Raw genomic sequence first — 22,125 nt, 5'->3', positions numbered from 1 at the left:
AAACACATCTAAATTAGCTGGTTTTGTTTCTGTGACATTTCTGAGCTGCTAAATATTAATTCAGCTCCTGCATGCTCTCTTTCTTTTCCATATAAAAGCACGGTGATTATTATCACCGACTTTTCCATCAAGAAATAATTAGCCTTGTATTAGGAAGATGGTCTCACTAGAGGCTACCAGTGACCTTGTTCTAAATTTCAGAGTTCCAGCATCTTTTAATAGCTTTGTTAGCATCATAAGAATTTGTATTAAGTTCTAAAACCCGCATTATGAATATAACCCACACAAACATTAGAACATCATAGCTTTAACCAGTGAATTACCCAAAAGCCATATTCTCTGTTGCTTTGTATTCTGTAAAATTCTTACATGCTTTGACTAAATGAAATATGATGGTGACATAAAAATAACAAATTTGTTTCCACTTTCCTCCTGGGAAATTTTAGCCACTACATCTGGCAAAGCTGATATCATAATAAAGAGCACAAGTACTGGCAGATTTTGAAGGCAATATGAATTTTTAAGCAACATGTTGATTTTGTAAACATCCTGTCTGCTATAATGATTCAGCATAATTTGGAAAAGATATGAAAAACATGACATTGCACCATCAGATTTTGTTCTGGGCAGGCAAGTGTGACAAAATAGGAACTAACCGAATCATTACTGAAATTCTGTACAGAAGACCATCCATCTTTTTCACAAATCAGGATAATTCAAATCGAGATCTATTATCTTTTTTTACTCTCACAACAGGTTTCTTCTGATGAAGGCCATCCCCATCAGTAAATTACATCTGCTGAACAATATTACATCTCACCTTCAATGGTCAGATGACGAGGCCTCACCAGACAGGTGGTAAGGAATTTTGCCATTGTATCCACCTGGCCCAAAGATGAACGAGAACTAGGTGCAGATATACCAGGGGATCGGGGGGCTCAGCACCACACAAAGCAAAGTATTTATCTCCTAGAATAAAGCATGAAATTAAATTGCAGCTGTGCAGGTGTTCAGCTCACACACAGCTATGATCCTGCTGTGGGAGCAAATGTAGTAGACTTGAGTACAGCAATCAGCCAAAGTCTAAAAAAGAGAACAAAGACTAATTTCTGATGATTCTTCATCTAAATGGCAGATTAACAGGAAAAAAGGCATGGCTGGGACATGAAAAATCTGCCTGGTTAGAAAGATGGGCACAGAATGAGGGAGATAAGGCAATGGGCTGGAAGAAGCAGAACATCAAGGGCAAGTTAAAGAAATTAATACCTTTAGATTAAAACAATGACCAAATTCAAGGACAACTGCACCAACCTGCTGAGTCATACGTAATTGATCAGTTGCTATCTTTGGTTTGTGTCTGCTGAACAGAAAATAAAAGATGAAGATTTATAAACTGTGGGTGTGAAGAATTTTGAAGTTTGAATCAATATCAAGACACTTATCTTAGTTTCCATGAGTCATAAGGAAAAAAATCCTTAACTCTCATAGCTCCAATGTTCAGAAAAAAAAAAGAAAAAAAAAGGAAAAAAAAAAGACATCTAAGAATGAATGCTTTCCACAGTGAAGATATGAATAAATCTAGTAGTCATACCTATCTATCAAGCAGTCAAATATGATCTATATCAAACCTTAATTTTGTTGAATCAGATCTGCTACAGGAACATTTTTCAATCATTTGTGGTCTCCTGCCATGCAAACATTGGACCCATTCAGAGAGAAATTGTCAACAGAGATCAGTGCTGGCACAGGCAGACCACTAGAGTCGTCCAGCTGCTAACTTCTAAATGATGTTTCTCGACACAGTATCAAATCTCAAGTGTTAAAAATAGTATAAACAATTTCTGTTAGGAAATTGCACAAAGTATTTTTAAAACCTTCAGGTATTATTTTACACCCATATGAAGTAAGGTTGTGGACTAGCAATATCTTCTATCCAAGGGTAACAAGGAACCTCAAAAAAGAAACTATAAATATTAAGCTGCCTTATTCAATCAGATCAGGCTGCGCAACACAGGGGGTAGCCCTTTGAAGTGCAGTTCAGTTCTCAAGAGCTGGAGGCTGAAGCTAACAGTGGTGCTTGAAAATCATCTGTCCTGAAAGTGACTTTTGAGCACTGCCAGCCACTCTGCATCTCCTGTGCCCACCAGCCATTGGTGAGGTGGTGGAACATATATCTTTATATTCTGATTAGAGTATACAGGAAGATGCTTGCAGCCAACTTGCAAACTGATCATTTATTTTTATTAGGAAAAAAATAAATGTTCTTTATGTTCCTAGCATAGATAAACATATGTTAGGCCAAAAAAAATGTGGTTTTGTTATGGATAGTCCCCAGGAGCTATGAGTGACGAGAGGCAGGGGAGATTTGTAGCACTGGCACATCAGTGAGGATTCAGTTTATCTGCTGCCTGGAGGGCTAGGTGGACATGAAGCAGCTGCTCCTTACAGCCCGGTCCTGGAGGCAAAATGGAATGAGTGCTGGTGTAGCCAAGTGCTATGCTGTATGCTGAAGCACCTCAGGAGCTGCCTCACCTTCTGTACTGTCAGGGCAGACAGTTACAGTGATAACCTCACCTGCTCCTCCTGTGGAAGACATTCCCGTTAGAACAGCTAAATGCCATATATGCAGAGGAGAATAAAAGTGCTACAGGCTTGAAGTCTGCTCAACAATAAACCAAAACCTGCTTTGTCTTCTTCAAAGTGTTATCTCACTGCGACTTACTCAAGCTAAGTGCACTTTTTTCTCAAGGGTTCAAAGCTGCCCTCCAGGTTTGGGGATTCAAAATAGATAGGTCTAATACTATCATGTGCGTTCATTTCAGGTTACAGTGAGCATGAAACAATACCCATTAGAAGGAAACTATTTATTTTGCATTCTGCTGTAGAATAGAGGTTTGTGTACCTAGGGACTTCACAGGTAATTTAAAGCGCAGAAAAGCAGAACAGCTGTTTGGCATCATCTTCCCATGTGTGCTCCCCTCCTGCACTGACTGAGCTCTTTGTTTTCTGCAGTTTTGATAAATCTATTTGCAAGGACAGAATCCTAATGTTGTAAAAGTATCCAAGCACAGGAGCTAAGGCTGAATAGCTACTCTGCAGAAGATATTCCATGCTTTTTCTCATGTATAAACTCTAAACAGTTGCAGAGGATGCAAAGCCAAACAGTCTAGCAAGCAAGACTATCAGCTAAAATGAGCAGAGGAAGCACAAAACTAATATTCTTACAGAACTGAATTCTAGAATAACATCTGAGCCATGGCTCTCAAGTTTCTACATTTCCTTTTTTTTTTTTTTTTTTCTTTCTGCTTCTCTCCTTGGAGCGCAACATCCTTGGAGGACCTTTAGATGTAATTTCAGTTGTAATGTTCCTAATAGAATTGTGATAGATGACTAAATGCTGAGCATTGATAGCAATTAAGAAAGACCTGTAATTTGTTTTGTCATAGATCAAGCACTAGTAACCAGCAATTGCCGAAAAAGCATGTACAACTACTCTTTGCAGCAGGTGAGTCCAGTAAAGGCACATTTCTATGAATGCTTCTGCTTCTCTTTTATTTACACTGTTCATATGAATAGTGCCTTACGAATAAATTTCATTTGTTGGAAGAGTCAAAATCCCACCTTTCCAGCATATATTTTTGATAACCGGGTTAACAAATGCAAACAAATTGTGCTTAATTTAATAAAAGGCAACTTAACAGAATATTTTGATCTCGGTTGTATTTAAATGAAAATTGTTTTGTACTTTAACTGGAACACAAACTATCACGAAAATTGTAAAACATTCTGCTATTGTTTTCCAGGCATAGCAAGGATCAAAGATTGTTTTTTCTTTCCTTGTTTGGGTTTCACTTTAAAACACCCTGTATATTACACGTCTCCATAATTCTCATTACCTGAATTTCTTCCATATACTGAGATTTTTAGATAATAATTGTAGTAAGTTAAACGAAGAGATGGGTACTGGTTGTTCAAACACTTATAAGCAACACAATAGACGTCTCTGTAGTGTGCCAGTCTCTTTATCTCTCTTGTGGCTCAGATTTATTCTTTACTCTGATCTTTTTATTCCCTCCAGCAGCAGTATCCAAACCTGCATAAGTGCTGAATAGACCACCCATTTCCTCTTTGCCCATCCGTTTCTTCTTTCATGCATCCTTCTCTGTGCTTGAAGTTCCAGCTAGACTTGGGTGCTCATTCTGCAAATGTACATGTGCTCCATGAAAGCACCCCTTCATTTCAGGTTAAGCTACCACATGAGCTTTTGTAGGATCAAGGTCACATTTTGTTCCAGCCTTCCTTTCCTCTGCTTAACTTATCTCAACACCCAACAACTTAATATCAAATACTACTCAAAACATACCTATAAAATCATTTGTTGTCCTCAAGTCTCAAACTCTTGCCCAACCAAGTCACATTCTAATTGTATTGTCCTCAAACTGTCAAATTCCACGTCTTAGCTGGTTTTAGGTCTAAGCCTGAAATGAACTGTGAGAAGTTGCAATTTCCCTGGAGCCCAGCAAAACCCTCTAACATTAGAGCTTTTGAAAGCATTTAGACTTATTTTATTTTTAGTTTGCCATGCATCATGTGTCTCGTATGGCAATATCTGAATAATCCCTTATAATCCCTTATCTACTTCAATAACAGGTGAAAGTTGAAGAGATCAACGATCAAACATGTTCATAATTAATTTTTTAGATAAAGATATTTGTTATTTCTATAAAAAGATGCTTATGATATTAATCCACTAACTTGACAGTGTCTTCACTCATGTATTATTTAGACATTCTGTTTGGTATTTACTTGCCAAATTACATTTAATCAATATTATTATGCTTACAAGGTTATTCTTTTTCTGTCTAAAGTTTTGGCATGGACTTAGATACACTTGCGTGTTGACTGGTATGTATCCTTTTCCAACATTCTTAGATATCAGCCCTTTTGAGGCCCACCCAAGCCCTCCCATTAGTACACACCTCAGCTGTGACTTCTTAAACTGTGAGTTAGACTGCCTTGTCATAACTTCTGGATACTGTGCACTGACCTGACTACAGTATGACATTTTGCTTTAGTCAATACTTTATCATTGTATGTGTGTGCGAGGAAGAACAAGTTGTAGTAAAAAGCATCTATCAGTATCTCTGCTACCTCCTGAACCATTTTCAAGTGGAAATCTTTAATCATGAATATCTTAAAATAGCAAAATGCATTCTCTCCCTGTAACACTTTACAGTCTGCAACAGTTTTATTCTGTCAGAATATGTATTAATTTTGCCTTTCAGCCACCAGCAAAATATCCACTAAAGTTATGTGAGTAAAAACAGTGGGGCTGACAGTGCTCTAGTTCACTCAAAGTATCTTCCACATTCCAGAAAATTCTCATTTTTGTTTGCTTTCTTGTGATGAGCTTTCCAGCAATAAAATAGACAGTGCATTTTAGTTGTATTCCTTTTTATCTGCACTGCCAATTTCTATGCAAAGTCAATAAAATTAATTTTTCTATTTTGTACGGCATACTAAATAAACATTGAAAAAAATATAATGTTACAAAAACTGTTTATGGACTGGATCCATTAAACAGGAGGCATTGTGTCCATTTTACTATGCCTGCTCTCAGTGAGACTGTCACTACTGTAAGTACTCATGTTCTTAGCTGTTTATTGCCCTCTATTTCTTCCAAACACCACAATTAGAATATTTTTATATATTTATATTAAATGCATGTTGGTCTTTGGAAAAACTTGAAATTTCAACCAATAAAGTGTAGAATTTACCATATTTGCATTGCTCCTTGATGATTTTCAGTTGAGTATAATAAATTGGGGACCATGGCAGAAAAGCCATAGCCATATCTGATTATTCTGGGACTCTGCTGATGATTTCCTTTAGATGCTGGGGACATCCCAGAGTTGTCTATGTCATTGTACAAACTCTATTTTGATTGCATGCAGGGCTGAATACATTTCATGTAATTCTTCTGCTTTTATCCAAAGTTCTCATAAGGCGTCAGTTAGCAGCTCCCACCAAAGTGTAATGGCTTAAGGACAATGGAAAATCTGGAGCTTGTAGGAAAAGCACCTTCAAGCTGAAAGACAAAGAAATTCACCACATAGAGAACAAAGAGAAGCCAGGTATGTATTACTAGTTCTCACGCAATGGCCAGTCTAAGGGACTGGCCAGGGCTGGACTCCTATCTTACAAATGTAATAAAATCTAGATTTTGTCTCCCCTTACTTCCCTGCTTGACCTACCCACCATGTCCCTCAGCAATGCTATGTTATCAGTGAAATGAAGGGAAGCAAGAAAGAGCAATGAAGTTCAGAGCTGAGATGCTTTTCTTCTTGCTGGTACTGGTGAGTAAAGCTCCCACCAACAATTTTGTTACGGACAGGGTGAAGATGCATGTGCAGAACAAAGAAAGAGCTGAAAAAAATGAAAAAGTGACTGAAAAATGGCATTAAAACATTTACATTCTAGCAAAGGGAAGGCTTGTCTTATATTTTGATTCGAAGCACAGACACTGGCACAGCTCTTGAAAATACAACTTCTACAGAGCTTTCTGTGTGGAAGTGCAGGTTGTGGTTGGTTTTATGAACCTTACTCAAAACAGCTGTCCCACAGCACAGTCTGTGAACCCACATATTAACACACTAGAGCTGAAGAATGGATGGAATAAGCATTTTTAGTAGAGAGGTGTCCTTCTGAGTAATCTTTGAAAAACTGAGGCCAGTGATATTTTATCTGGAGCATGCAGGGAAAGGCGGACTGGAAGCCACCATCTGCAGAGGGCTCTCCCACCACTAGTGTCTTCATTCTTGAAAAAATCTTTAGAAATAATGGGAAAACTGAGGATATGATGGTACTTTTTTTTTTTTTTTTCAGGGGGGGTGTAGGTTCAAGTTCACAGTTTGTATAGGCAAATAAATACAACTTTTCCTTATTGTTCGCCAAATCCATGTACTTGTTTACCTTTGGTGCTCAAACCCAGAGTTAAAGTATTTAAACTCGGGAAGGCCCAAAGAATCCAACTTTTATGACGTGACCTCATGGCAAGTCTCACTCCTAGTGAGAGTGAAGGCATGCCTGAGAGCAGCAAGGGATCAAGAGGGGCACAAAATGAGAGAATTTGCATGATGGTGGGCTGGGAAGTAATATAATGGTCTGGAGGGTGTTTGGCTGGAAGGCACTCACAACCAGCCTCACAAAAAGCTTTGTGTCATGCAATCTGTGTTAAATTATTTCTGGAGGCATTTTAGTAGTTGAAGTGAACTTTATCACTCCCTTTTCAGGGAAGCGCTTCCGCGATCTCCTTGAACCCCACCACGGCAGAGGTCTGCTGCCCCCCGCCATTTTCTTTATGGTTCTCTGGGAGCTGCGCTCGGGAGGTCTGCACCCGACCTTCAACAGGCAACATGAAGAGATGTGCTCGCATGGGCAAGCACATCACCGTACCTCTTCACGAAAATAAATAAATAAGAGAAATAAAAAAAGAAAGAAAGAGCTGAGGTAAATTTACAGAGGGCGGGGCCGGCCGGGGCACGGCCCTCAGCTCTAGGGGGGAGGGGCGGGGGAACGTCCCCCCTCCGGCAGGGTGGGGCGGGGCTTCCCGTCCCATGGCCCCGCCCAGTCACGGACAGGCCACGCCCACATAACACATGGCACCGCCCACTCCACCCCTGCCGCCATGCGCAGGCGCAGTCAGGCCCGGGTCTCGCAGCGGCGGGAGGGGCACCGCTGAGCGTCGCCTCGCCGTCACGCCGGCACCCGCCCCTCTTCCGACGCGGTGCCCGGAAGCGTCCGTGCGGGCGGCGCAGCCGATGCACAAAAGTTCCGGGACGCCTTTAGTTCCGGGGGGGGGGGTTCCTCCGTCCAGAGCCGCGGCCGCCGCCGCTTCGTCGGGTGCCGCCATGATCCCGATCCCGGTGGTGGTGTGCGTGCTGGGGGGCTGGTGCGCCATCTACCTGGCGGACACGATGCTCAAGGTGAGGGCTGCGGGCGCACAGCCGGGCGGGAGCCCCGGGCCTGGCTGAGAAGGGGCAGGAAGAAACCCTCCCGCGTTTAATTTATAAATGTGCTCTGCGGAGCTTGTGTCTTACGGCGTTTCTCTAAAATTTAGGTTAAAAGTAATTTACGTTTCCTTTTGGGCGCTCTTAGTTTACTGGAAAAAAATACCAGCGCCCTATGGAGCTACCTTTCAAATAAATAAGTCTTAAGAGGGTATTGCGTGTCCTTCAAAGAATTAAATCCTAAAAGAGCATTATCAGCCTCATCTTTTTCCTCCATGTGGAGAAGGAAAGGTTTGAAACCAGAATATGCCACTGATATTATATTTAGGAATGCATAAACCAAGATATGCCATCAGTGTGTCATTATAGCCAGGAATGCATGTGTGCACTGCATGAGTTTCATTAATATTTTTATTTTTTTTAACGCTTGATATCGATGTGAGATATGGATGGAGTTGCTTACTTTGTATTCAAAACAGGACTTGTGATAGTTAAATACAAGGAAAATACCAAACAAAACATTCAATCTGTAATTCCTTCACTTTTTGAAATTTACATTACAGTCCAGGAACTGCATCTGCTTCTGCTGAGTGTAAATAGGGCTCAGCATCATTTCAAAGTAACAAATGTTCATTTTGTCACTGGTGTAAAATACAGGAAAAAATGTTACAAGGAAAGCTAAGTTTTGGGTGGTGAGGAAACTTGAAAGATACGTAGCTCCCCCTGCTGCTAATTGTTATGGAGCAAACAGCTCAGCAAACGATGAAAGCTATTATTGTCAAATATTAGTCTGTACATTTTAATGATGCAAATGACAACAACAACAACAATAATTTATCTGAAGATTTTTCAAATTTTATTACACCAAGTGAATATTACATATTATGTTGAAAAAGGAAGGGGAATGCCTGGAATTCCCTAGCAGGCAGGAGAGTCCAGGAGTTAAATTTTAGCTGTGATGTTTAACTAGAAGTTGACAAAGGTAATTAATCATCAGGAACAATGTGTGAGCTGTTGGGTTTTGGCGGATTTTTTAGTAGATCTGATGTCAGTACATCTCAGTGATAAGTTTCATTGTGAGTACCACAATCAAAATAGAATTCGGCTTAAATAACCAGATTTATATAATTAGGAAACTCATGTTTGTTTTATTGCTAGTACTCTTAATCTCCCACCACACTCATAACCCTAGATTACTACCAGCTGTAGCAAAAGGTAGTCCCTGCTTAGATCTCCAATTACTTAAAATTTAAGTACACCAAAACGACACACAGAGCATGAATGAAAAATATTAGAGTATTTTAATTTATTTTTAAAAATATTTTTGGCAACAAAAGGAGGTGTGCTATAACTTGCAGTTGATGTTTATTCTGATAATTTGTTCAATGTTGAATGTCTCTTGCTCAGTTTTCTCTCATACAGTTTTTCTGATTTCCAGCGTTTTTGGGTGGGAGTCTCAACCCCTTCAAACTCTTTGGTGTGAAAGGAGGAACTGTGTGTATAAATGTCTTTTTGCACAAATAAACTAACATAATATTGCTTGAATTACAAAATGTATTTGCATTAGCAAATCAGCAAGGAATCAATGTGGGACTTGGAAATGTAAGCCCCTCTTGTTGCTCTTTACTGAAGCGCTGATACAAAAGTTTCCCAGCGAAGCTTGGGTCTTAAAAAATGGAATCACGTAGGCAGACCCCTGAATTCCTGCTCCCCAGCATGCTAAATCATCCCATTTCATTCTGCCTGAAGGATCAGGGATGTGAAAAGGGTGGAAGGTTGTCCCTCCTTCTGCTATCAGAAATAAAAGATGCATTAGGCGCATTCAGTCAAGGTTAGCCTTCAGCTTTTAAGGTCAGGAAGCTGAAATGGTTCGGGGCTCTTGAACAGACTTTGTCAGTGCGAAAGAATGTTAAGGGCTCCTGCTTGCTGGCAGATAGTTATGGAGCTCCCAGTGTATTCAGCAGACATTCATTATTTTGAAAGCTTGCATAAATAAAAAGGGTATTGCTTTTATAGTAAAATTAATATAACAAAGATCACTTAGAGCTCAAGCTAAAGAAGCGGAGCCAAAGTCCGTGGAGGGAGCTTGAAATGAGACGTAAGGTACCAACATACTTCATACCAGGGAGTGAGGGTGCACATGGTAGTGGGGTGATCCTGTTGGGCTCAGGGCAGGAGGACCAGAAGTAGAGCTTTTTAATGCATTTTGCAAAGGAATGCAGTCATTTACTTCTTTGTATTAAAGGGATGCCATCATTTAGTGATTATGAACACCACTTACTCAACTTTTTTTGAGAAAAATCCCAAAGGAAAATTATTTTTGGTGTCTTGGCCAAAGTATTGGTCAGTAAACTTGTATTTCTCATTAAGAACTGCGTATTTGTTTATGCCTTGCTGGTACAGTGGAGCTGTGGTGTGGTTGCAATGAATCGATGGGATGCATTGGTGGAATTTCTAGGGGAGAAGTTTCTAGGTTGATTTCATATGTGATAAAGAGAACAGCTATTTTTGAAGTGCCAAATTTCTATTTCCAGTTCTAACGTGTGAGGTTTTTTTGTTGTTGTTTGGCTAGCTGTTGGTTTTTGGGATCCTGTGTGAATAGGATATGTTTGTTTCCTTAAGTCCCAAAAGACGGATGTACTAATGTTGTGCATATTTTTGCTCTTAACTATTCAAGATTATGCGAGGAGGCATTTGCTTTGTTTCTCTGGCTTATGTATGATTTGTAAAAATGTGATATTCCTTGTGGTCTCTTCTGTTAAAGTTAGGCTAGCAAACACTGATATGGTTGTGGACAACGTAGTGATGTTGTAGGGTAAGACCAGTGTTGACTAGAGGATGCATTATGATGAAAACTTCTATGGTTGTCCTCAGCTGACTGAACATCTTAGTGAAATCAGTAAATTGAAGAAGGAATTTATGCATAAACTTATGGGTAAGAAGGATAAAATGGTGTAATAGGTAATAAATGAACAATGAGTAAGTGGCTCTGGCATCATGGAAGGCTTTTTTAGTGTTCAAATTTTAGTTAATTCAACAAAATGAGAAAAGCTATGGCTGTGCAAGATGAGCTGCTTATTCCCCACTGTTGCTGTGGAAGGAAAGGAGGAACGCAAGGAACTTGGCGAGTTCTAAATTTGTTTCACCAACAGCCAGAAACTTGTGAAGTTCCTTCTGGGGGTGCAGAAGGGAGCCCCTTGTGAACTGCGCGTTCCTGATCTCTTCAGTAGGTGCTGCTGCTCATAGGGAAATTCGGGAACAATGCTGTAGTTCAGACAGCTCTGAAGACTTGTCTGGATTATGTCAGACACACTCCTGCCCTCGGAACGGCCCAGAGTCAGAAGGCTGACAGCTCTGGTACGCTTTTCCTCAGCTGTGAATTCCTCCTTCATCTCTAAGGAAAGCTGTCCTTCAGCAGGCTTTCTGATGCTAGCTTCCATGAATTAGGCTGAGTAAAGACTATTGAGAAGACCACCACCACCACATACTATAAAATAACAGTTGCAAAACTACTTCTCTTGGCCTACAATATTGGATACTACTGCAGTAAACTATTAATTATATAGTCCATAGGTCACATTCATTGTAAAGGCAAGTTGTAAAGAGAAATCTTTGGAATTAGCAGGAAGGAGTTCCAACAGTATCTTGAAATGCTGGAAAATGATCGTAGTGAATGAAATTGTTGCAATATATGTTGGTAATTTTAAAGTCTATTTGGCTTTTTGATAGTGTGATCAAATATTTCAGATGCTCTTAGTCATTGAAATAGTAGATTCATTAGTCATTGAAAAGTAGACCTCGTTTTTACCCTTGCTAAATAATACCCACATTTCTGATCCACATCTCACCAATGTTGGAAATAAGATGGTGCCAAAAGAAAGCCAACAGATTGTTTTTCTTTGTTGTAGTTTTAACTTTTAGCTTTTACATTTACTAAAATGTAATTGCATATAGAAAAATACCATCAACAGTTCATTCTTTAGCCTTCTGACCAGGCAGGTGAAAATTACGGAAAGTGATTTAACACTAGGAAAGATGATACAAGATTGTAATTGCCAAATAACACTGGATGGCTGATCTCTCTTCCAATCCTAAACTTGTGATTTGCATCATAACAGTGGTGTAGCCTTTTTGTATTACAGGTCACACCTATATATCAAAATATAAATAATGCACAGGACATGTACTTGAAGTTATACATCTGTCTTTATATAAGTGGATCTGATTTGCTGCTTGGTCACATGATACAGAATCTTCCTGAAAGTTTTGGGTTAAACTAACTTTCCATTGTTTTGCAGTCATCCAGCTCTTTGAAGGCATCTTATGAAGACTGGTTGCTGACATATGGCTTGAGCATCTCTCCTTTTCACATGCGATGGCAAACAGCTCTCTTCAACCGCCAGTTCTACAACTGGGGGAGATGGAAACCCAGATTTCTCTATTTATGGTATAAATTCATGATTTTTCTTTTCTGTCAAATACAGAGGCAGCAACTATCACCACATCTGTGCTTTTCATCCTTAAAAGTGGAATGCTTAGATGTGGTTATTTCTATAGGCTGAGGATAAAACCAACCAAACAGGGTTGCTATAAAGATATTGTGCCAGCATAAGTCTATGCCCTCTGCTAAAAAATATACAGCTAGATTACATATGGGGATGCTGTAAAACAAGACATCTATAAACTGTATTTTTACCTATGGTTTGAGCTATTCATAGCTCTTAAGTATAAAGCTTTTACATATAATACTCTATAGAGGTAGATCTGAAAGCAGCTTCTCATATCCCAAATCTGCCCATTACTGTACACTGAGCTCTCCTCTGATCACTAGAGTTTACAAATTTTTCAGAGACAGTTGTGCCCCTGCTGCCAATCATTTCCCAGACATTCAGCAAGTGTACCTACTCGGAAGGACATTGCTCTAGTTCTGTCTTTTACCTACCTGCACCTTTCCTTGCGAAGATTGCACAGACTGCTGGTAATGGGTAAATAAGCTGGGTGGTTAATATGAATGCTTTTGGACTGGTTTAGAAAATTATTGGTGAATTGCCTCCCTAGTGTTGTTTTATATCCACTCTGAAAATAAAAATGAGTTAGGCATGAATTTCTTTTCATTTCCTGTATTGCTACCATTAGTGAGATAATTGTGAAGAGAAGTCTGCTTCATATTGGTTTCTCTGGTATCTAATGGTTTTACTTTGGTTTTAAGTAGTTCTGTATCAATCACAATTTTTTAATGTGTGTAATTTATTACAGTATAATGTTTCCATCGGTCTCTTTAATTAGCATTACAAGTGCATATTGCTTAAAATAAAATTGCTAATTTCCAGTGAGCCTTATTAAGGATGGTAAGAGAACAATTACGTGATTGTGAGAGGAAGAAGGACTGGTAGTGAATTGAAATGTTGCAGCTAGAAAATAGACTTTAGCACATCCTTCAACTATTGAATAGTGTAAAATAATAATAATAATGGTGAATAAAAATTTACCATTAGGTGGACTAAAATAAATTGAAATGATTTTTCACACTGATTTTAATGAAATATGAATGGGTGAGAAGAAGAATGTGTTTTAAGTAACTGATTTTAATCTGGTCTTGCATTTGTACGTTTTAATTTTTCTTCTTTAAAGAAGTTTGATTCTCATTTATTGTTCTTTAGCACTTTTTATTGCTGGTGAGGAAGATGCCAAATTTATTGAAAAAGCTTATATAAATATGTATGCCACCCCATCACTTGATCCAGATTTCTAAATATGTGATGGTGTGGTGCAACATGGTAAATTATACATTGTAAAGTTATGTTTTTATTCATAGCTAATGACAAGTTACTTGTGTTGGGTAACTGAATAAAAAATAGAATGCTCAAGAACAGCATAAAAATATTTGAAGATGAATCGGGATGTGATTTGGATGCCAAACACTTACTAAACAAGGAAAATATTATATATTATTAAATATGTTACTAGTATATGTTATTAGTCTTATTAGTTTCCTTTAGCTAATATTTACTTACTTCCTTGTTAATGCATGAATAGTAGTAGCCCCGGGTAGGTTTTGCCCTGTGTTTTGTTTTGCGTGCTAAGTTAAATACCCAGAGAATATGCACGAGCTTCCTGTGCCTATGTATTACTAAACTATTTGCCTATCATTGCAGGTTCAGCATGGGAATGGTGTTTGGTATAGTTGCCATGTTTGGCTCTGTTATTCTTCTTGGAAAGACACTGATGCAGACGCTGACACAGATGCTAACTGAGGCACCAAAAGCCCAGAATGATCGTATGCTACAAGTTGTGGTAAGTGTTCTCTCCTCAGGTCTTCATTTGAGGGCTGTGAGCTGATACTAACCAACGTCTTAATGGGATATATGATACTTAAATCCTCCTGTGCAAGAATAACCTAACTGCTAATATTTGTTTAAATAAAAAAATTGCTGGTTTGTTACCAGCCTTACAAATGGAGGGTTGAGGTAGTAAAAGAGGGGAAGACGAATGCAAATATGTGAAAGAATTTATATTAAATATTCTCAGAAGTGAGAACTGGTTAGCAATTTTGAAAAGCCTTAAATTATCATAATACTAAGAATCCAAAACTGCAATAAGAATTTACCTTCTCTGGGCCATGTGATGCCATGCAGACAATGATGGCCTTGAAGCCTGCAAAACAAGTCCATAATCCGCAGGAAGAGAAGAGTTCTCCTTCATTTATTACAATACAAAACATCAGTTGAAAAGGAGAGAAATGTAAAGAGCTTTGTGTGATTGTGGAAACAAAGATTCATTAGTGAGGAGATTGCATATTTTTGGATTGTTCAAAGACCTCTGCATAATTTACACTGAAATTGAGTGTTCTGTTTCTGACAGTATCTAGTCAAAGGCCTAATAATTTATTTGATTGTTTCATGGATTTCTGATGCTGGACACTACTGTGTTGTTTTAGGAACAAATGTAGTTTATAGAATGTGAGAGATTGCAAATATCGTCTTTATGTCTTACGTCAAAATACATAAGGCAGTAATGGAAGAAGTATCATTACCCTTACAACAGGTTTAACCTGGAAAGGTTCCTAGCTAACCTTATTTCACCGAGAATGCTCTCTGGCCAGAATGTGTGGTCATTTTCCAGGAAAGCAAAAAGTCCTATAAGATTACTCTGCCTTCTACCGTATGGCTTAGAGCAGTGGTACCCAACCATTTTGCTCTGTTGTATTACTCAGCTAGTCTAGCAAACAGAAGTTGGGAATTGTGTGCTGCCTTGACAGACCTTCCCATAAGTGCTAAATTGACCGTATGCCACTAGACTTAAATAAATTGCATGAGCGTGAGCAGCCTGATCGTTAGCATGCGTTATAAACTCAGTGCATTTGGGATGGTTTGGATTTGTTTCACTCATGTAGGGTGAATGCAGCAAATGCAGTTTGTGTTGGCAGAAGTGGTAACCTGGGAGAGAACTGCTGGTACCGCCACTGTTAGTCACCTGGTCTACAACCTGCTCCTGAATTATCTCCAGAAGCAAGCAGGAGTGAGTGGGAAGTCTTGGTGTTATGCTGTGTGTCTAGTAGAGCACAAATTGAACACGGGACTGAAAATTTCTTACCTGCCAACAGGGTCCATTTTAAGCATGTGTGTCTATTGCATTCCAGAATAAGAAATAGCTCTCTTATATTTTCATTTTTTGAGATCAGTACATGAATCCATCCACTTTTGTGACGCCAAAGTAGTCATTTGCAATACTCTGCTCTTCTGCGAAAGTGACATAAATAAAAGGTGAGCAAACTGAAGATGAGCTTTAGCAAGTAATCTGGTGTGAACTGTAACTATGAAAGCAGAAATGTAGCACAATATTAACAATTTCAATGTGGAATGGATTCTGCGATGACTGCTCATTGGCAGTATCACTGCACTCAAACCAAGGACAGATCAGTACTGAAAGAGATGGATTGTATACAGATAATGTAGTGTCATGTATGGAGATAAGGTTACTTCTCCTAAGCTGTGAGAACCTGTGTGGTTCTCTTTCTTTTGTTTCATTTCTCAATGGTCACAGTCCTGTAATTCTGCATTCACAGAGTTTGAGTATTCTATTGACCGGAATGTGGTAGTGTAAGTTGACACTAAAAGTGACCCAGATGTGGTTGCAAAGAAGTGAAGAACAAGTGAGGAGGACCTTCTCATCATTTAAATTAGTCATCAATATGTTTCATAATTAATTGACTGCCTTGGAGGAGAGAGAGCATTTTTTTGTTTTGTTTTTTTGTCTTTAATTGTTAACTGTGCTTTAGCCTTTGGCATAAATCTGCTTAGCCTTTATTCTTGATCTTTGGAGAAAGGGAGTTACGCTTATGTTTTATTGATTTAGATTTTTGCACCCATCCTCTTTTTTTTTCAGCCATGTACTTTATTCAAAATACCCATCTGCAGATAACTGAGTTGTTTTTCTTTAGCTTCCTCCTCTTGTGTTGGTTGCCTGTTAGCAAAAGTGGGGAAGAAGCAGATCAGTTATTAGGAAAGGACCTTTTTTTACTAAAGGCATTTCCAGAAGACCATGAAATATGAGGTGACAACGCTTGTTAACAAAATACTGCGTGAATTCTTCATGAGAGTTAGCTTCCTCTTCAGGTGTGTCGTAAGCTAGCTTCTTTGACGTGGTATGTGAAAGCACTGGGTGTTTTCTAATGTGATACAGTCACCGTGGTGTTGCAATAGGAACTTTTGCTATAGCTGTCTGTCCTCCCATGCTCCTGGAGCAAAGAGCCACTGAGAATGCCAGTTAACTGATCTATTAGTGCCACCAGCTAATGCTTTAATGCCAGCAATGGAAGTCTCATGAGTGAAGAGCAGCTGTCTTCATACAGAGAGGTACAATCATTATGCCAGTTAAGACAAGTATCTTGGTCACCATCACACTCTGAACAGAATTTGTGAAATGATTCGGTGTAACACTAGTGAAAACAGTCCTCCAAAGGATTTCTTTTAGTTAGATTGTCTCATCAAGCTGTCTCAGGGTTCCTCATGGATAGCTGAATGCAGTTATCATGCTGCTCATGATAACTGAGCAACGGGCAGGACTGAATGAAGGTAGGGTTGAATAGGGTGTGCTCAGTTGTATCTGATGCCCAGAGAACAGCAGCCAGGAGCTGCAGCCTTTTGTGTCACACAAGGTCATTTTTAGACAGTCTTACAGGCGGGTCAGAAATGTTTGCCCATCGCATCTCTTTTCTGCCACTGGATCACAATTCATGCCATGTACACAGTGGTTGTTGGCACTGGGGTGCTCCCTGCCTGGAGTGTGGGGAGCAGCAGGGACAGCTGTCCCTGAGTCAGCAGCAGGTCTTCCTACCGCAGTCCCAGCAGCTGAGAGGAGGTGGGAATTGAGCAGTCCTCCCTGTCCCATGGAAAGAGGGCAGGCTTCCTCCTTCTGACTTGTGACTGTTTTGGAGCCTGGCTGGAGGGAGCTGTTGTCTCATAACTAGTGCAGAGAAGAGCTGGGGAGCGGTGGGAATCCACAGCAACAGGAAGACTGGGGGGGCTGCGTGTTATGTCCTACATCAGTTAAAATAGTATCTCCATTGCAAGTGCTTTTTTTAATCTTAATCTGCTATATGCAGACTGCCAAAGCTTGAACAATAGACAGAAGTTACTCTTTTTTTGATCTTTTCAATTTGGGGTGGTGTCATGTTTTATAGAAAGAGAGAAGGGAGACTGACAATTCCAGTTTTAAATGTATTACACTTTTTGTTTTTTTTTTGAAGGGTGGATCTCAATAACCACATGACTATCTACAGGATATTGTAAACTACTGCTCACAGTGCCAAGCCTGTCTCATTTTAGTTGAAGTCTGTGTATGTTTTTATAAACTTCTGGAGCTTAATATAGAGTAGGGCACGCTCTGTCATGGTTGTGGGGACTGAGTAGGGGAGGGAAAAGGCTTTTTCACCTGCAGAGCTTTTCAACCTTCAACAAAAGAATATATATTCAGTGTATTTTAAACTATGTTGAATAAACAGAGAGAAGGGGTACAAACCAGTAGTGCTGTGTGTGTGGCTCCTGTTGTGTTGGTGGGCTGAGAAAGCTGAGTGAGAGCAGCAAGGTTAGAGGCAGGATGATTTGTCTTTGTACCTCTTGGTTTCCTAGTGTGTTTTGTTTTGTTGTCATGCCCACATGAACAGGTGCCTGGTGTAAATTTGCCTGTCAGCCAGCTGACCTATTTCTTCTCTGCAATCCTCATCAGTGGTGTGATACATGAAGTCGGCCATGGGGTGGCAGCTATTCGGTAATACAAACTACTTTTCTCTTACTATGTGCCAAGAAAGACTAATATTCCAATTACAGGTGAACGTTGTTAGCATTTCTTCAGTTTATCTAGAGAGTCTGTTTATTCTGTATTTCATAGCTTCCTTAGATTTTAAGTCTGGAAGGCTGTACAAGAAAGGACAGAGTTTTAATACAGTGCCTATTCTACTGATCATGAGACAGGACTCATGACAGGACTCGTGATCAGACCACACCGCGTGAGGTTTAAAGTAATTCTGCTCATAATTGATCTTGCTTTTCATACAGTAATTTCATTTCTGCAGCTGTGGCATTTGCAGAGGACCTGCATGCTATTGTAGAATGGTACTTTAAAATAGATTTTAAATTAGTTTATTTAAACGCAGCTCATGAAGTAGCATCTGAACAGCAGTAACTCAGTCAAATGTGATTTGCCCTTATTAATCTCAGAGATGTGTTAATTTTGATCACGGTTGAAATTTTTAATGTCACTATTAACTGTGATGATTACTTCACAAAGACGTTATTTGATGATTAGTCAATTACTGTTAAACGACACTCCAGCATAAGAGGGTTAAGTGGTGGTTACCAGAACTGATATTCAGGTGTCTTCCACATTTCCTAGGGACATCATAGGCATTATTTGTCCCATGGGCACGAAGCCCTAAGCTGTTTCACTGATTTTCTTGAGAATAAGAAGTCATGACTGCATTTGAACCTGTTACAACCTGTTTTATAGCAATGAAAGTTCTCAGTCAAAGGAGTGATGTGGGACCCTGTGTGTTTCATATACTCTGTTTGTCTTTAAGCTTGGTTTCTGTAATATCCAGTGGTTTGTTTTTTTTTTTGTGGAGGATGAAGCTCTTTGCTCTTGCTCATCCCATGACAGGAAGAGACAAGAAAATTTCCTTTCTCTTACAGTGCCTTCATGTGCTGCTGGCTAACTGCAGAGAATCCAGGAGTAACTATGGAGCTGTTTTTAACCAGAATTAATAATTCTTATACCTTAGTGGTATGATACTTTCACTCAAGATCTGGGGCAGTGGCTCTGAATATTCAGCTTTGGGTTATGTTTTTGTTAAAAATCGATTCCCATCTATTTCAAGGAGAAAAAATTGGATTGTCCATTGTAAAATTACTGTCAATCAAAATTTGGGAGATTATTTTTTTTCCATTTACAGCAACTTTCTGCTGCTGTTTTCTCCTTGTCATTTTGTTGTGTTGTGTTTTTACGTTTTTGTTTTTCTCCTAGTACAGATTGGGTCTATAGTGCTGTTAAGGTCATCCTCAGGCTTTACTAAATAGGTGTGCTATGGGAGAATTGTATGATTGTTGTATATAATAATAATATTTTCTGGTACATCATTTTGACTCCCTCCATACTTTCACCAGCTTCAGTTCAAGGTAGTATTGGCTACAAAAGCATAAAATACTCGAGCCTTAACTTAGTCAAGGCTTATATCAAAAAAGCCTTTTTCTCTTTCCCTTTATACCTTCTACCCAAGTCGTGAAATCTGGCATGTGCAGGAGATTACCCTTGCTAATCTGTAGTAAGGGCAGTTTTTATGAGTTACCTGCAGAGAATTCATGTATTATTTTGTTCTGATTTGTTTTGTGTAATTTTATGTCTTCTCATAATTTTTTGTCTCCTTTTATTGTATATGTGCTTCATTCTTGCAGCTGGGATTGTATGAAAAGTGACTAAATATAATGCTTTGCCCAGTGTACTGTCACAGAAAAGATATGAGAGTAGCTGATTTATTTGCAATAAATGTCTTGAAACGTGATTGTCATGCCTTTACAAGTCCCTTCGGAAATATCTAGCTTCGTCAAGTCTTCACGTAGATATTCTGAAAAGTGCCCTTTAAAAGCAATTGTGAAAACTCTGAAACTGTTATCTTATCTGTATGACAGTGTCAGCTACTAATATATTTAAATAGCATTTGTCCTTTTACCCTATTGACTTTCAGATGACATTTCCCTCATTTTTGTAAGTTTACAATTTACTCTGAATTTCACTTAGGACAAAGAGAGAAATGATAAATTCCAGAAATCTCTAAGTGTTCCTGTTAAAGGAAAGGCATTGCTTTTCTAGATCATTTTTCATAGATTATTTTGAAATTCAATAATAAAGGTTGCCATTTTTTACCTAATAGACTCCTCCAATGTTAAAATATATGCTAAAATGTATATTACTTAAAAGCAGATTTTTTTTTTAATATTTCATGTGTTATTGCCAGAAGGCAGAAAAGAAGTTGAACTCTAGCATTTGTTTTTTACCAGCCTCATAAATTCATGTTATTTAAAAGTGGCAGTTAACGCAGAAAATATCCTCTTGTTTATCTTTCCATCCTTCATGTTATGAGGAATAAGTTAGTTTGATAATTGTAATGTTAATTATTCTCATAGTCAAAAATGTGTGCTATGCAAAACCTCCCAGTTTTTCATTTGTTGAGTGCAATAACTGCTCTTCATTTTTCTTTTCTTTTTCCTTTTATTTCTTTTTTTTTTTTTTAAAGAGAACAAGTACGATTTAACGGATTTGGGATTTTTATCTTTATTGTCTATCCGGGAGCATTTGTTGACCTCTTCACAACCCACTTGCAGCTGATATCACCAGTCCAGCAATTAAGAATATTTTGTGCAGGTAATAGTTTGTGCTCTTATTAAATCTCTCCTTAGCACAGTTACTTATTCTACAGGTATCATTTATAAATCCTTGATAGAGGATTGAAGGTTTAAAATGAAGAAGCATAAAAGCTTCTCTTCACCTAAAGGTGATCCTTCTGCTCTGAACTTGAATTGTGATGTCAGAAAATCCTTTTGATCATTGTCCGTATTGTGCTGTCTTCTGGGGGAGATAATTCTGTTTCTAGGAACATAAATTAGTACGAATTTCCTGACTTGAAAAATGTTTTGTCCTAAATCAGACTCAGAATAGTTGTTCATATGGTTGGGGAAAAAATGTGGTTTCTGACCACCTTTTCCCATTATTATAAGCTCTTATATCAGCTGAGGTGCAGAAGTTCCTTTAACTTTCTTTGCATATCATACAGCTTAAAAAGTGAAACATTGGAGCACAAAAATAAATAAATACTCAGCCAGAAGATTGGTGGTATGAGAACATGACTTGCTATCACAGGTGAATACCCTTGAGCAACCACTACCATCTTCTGCAATAGGAGCAACCTATTATGTGATTTTCAACAATAGCTTGAGTGATTGTCAAAAAAGTCTGAGTTACATTGTTATGTAGGTGACTGTATTTTGGCGATGCTATCAGAACGAAATAAAAGATAAAACACAAACATCCAAAGAGAATTGCAGCTTATAGCTCCAAATAAACTTCCAAGGAGTTTTGATTTAATGCTTTTTGTACTAAAAATTCCTTGGCTATTGGGAAGCAGAGCTCAATTGCTGTGCAAAGCTAGACTGAGACTGTGTTATGCTTCCTCAATTGCTTGTATTATTGACTTCTAGAGAAAAAGGGGCTTCCCAACCTATTGAAATAAAGACAGAAAAAATAACATTTTTGTTTAGTTCTTGACACTGACGATTTTCTGTTGCAGGGGGCAATAGAAAGCAGCCAGCCTGCAGTACTGTGTACGTGGTAACACTGTTTATTGAATATTATAACTATAAGAAATTATAAAGAGTATTTTAGACTGGGCATACAGAAGCATTTAGCAAAGCTTATTTTCAGGTTTTCGTAGATCAGGTAAATGAAGATAAATGCTAGGTAAGTAAAGGTATCTATATTCCAAATACTGTAATGTACCAAAATCATTTGATGTGATAGGCTAACTTTTATGAAGCCCTTTTTCTCAAATTAGTCAATTTCCATTTTC

At 38.6% G+C, this 22,125-nt stretch overlaps 1 protein-coding gene across 4 annotated transcripts in view; it reads left to right on the top strand.

Moving 5' to 3' along the window:
- The first annotated feature begins 7,789 nt into the window (after positions 1 to 7,789).
- Positions 7,790 to 22,125, top strand: part of MBTPS2 (membrane bound transcription factor peptidase, site 2) — a 36,314-nt gene continuing 21,978 nt past the window's right edge. For all 4 annotated transcript variants that reach the window (XR_004777974.2, XR_004777976.2, XM_035542289.2 and 1 more), the window contains exons 1-5: positions 7,790 to 7,985; positions 12,308 to 12,456; positions 14,165 to 14,303; positions 18,175 to 18,278; positions 20,797 to 20,924. Coding sequence is in view for 2 of the 4 variants with exons in the window: in XM_035542289.2 (XP_035398182.1) it covers positions 7,821 to 7,985; positions 12,308 to 12,456; positions 14,165 to 14,303; positions 18,175 to 18,278; positions 20,797 to 20,924 (685 nt within the window). In the remaining 2 variants the exon portion in view is untranslated. The remainder of the gene's footprint in view (positions 7,986 to 12,307; positions 12,457 to 14,164; positions 14,304 to 18,174; positions 18,279 to 20,796; positions 20,925 to 22,125) is intronic.

Source organism: Cygnus atratus, chromosome 1 (assembly GCF_013377495.2).
Source record: "Cygnus atratus isolate AKBS03 ecotype Queensland, Australia chromosome 1, CAtr_DNAZoo_HiC_assembly, whole genome shotgun sequence".
In the NCBI taxonomy this organism is placed as follows: domain Eukaryota; kingdom Metazoa; phylum Chordata; class Aves; order Anseriformes; family Anatidae; genus Cygnus; species Cygnus atratus.
This window is presented reverse-complemented; position numbering and strand designations above follow the sequence as displayed.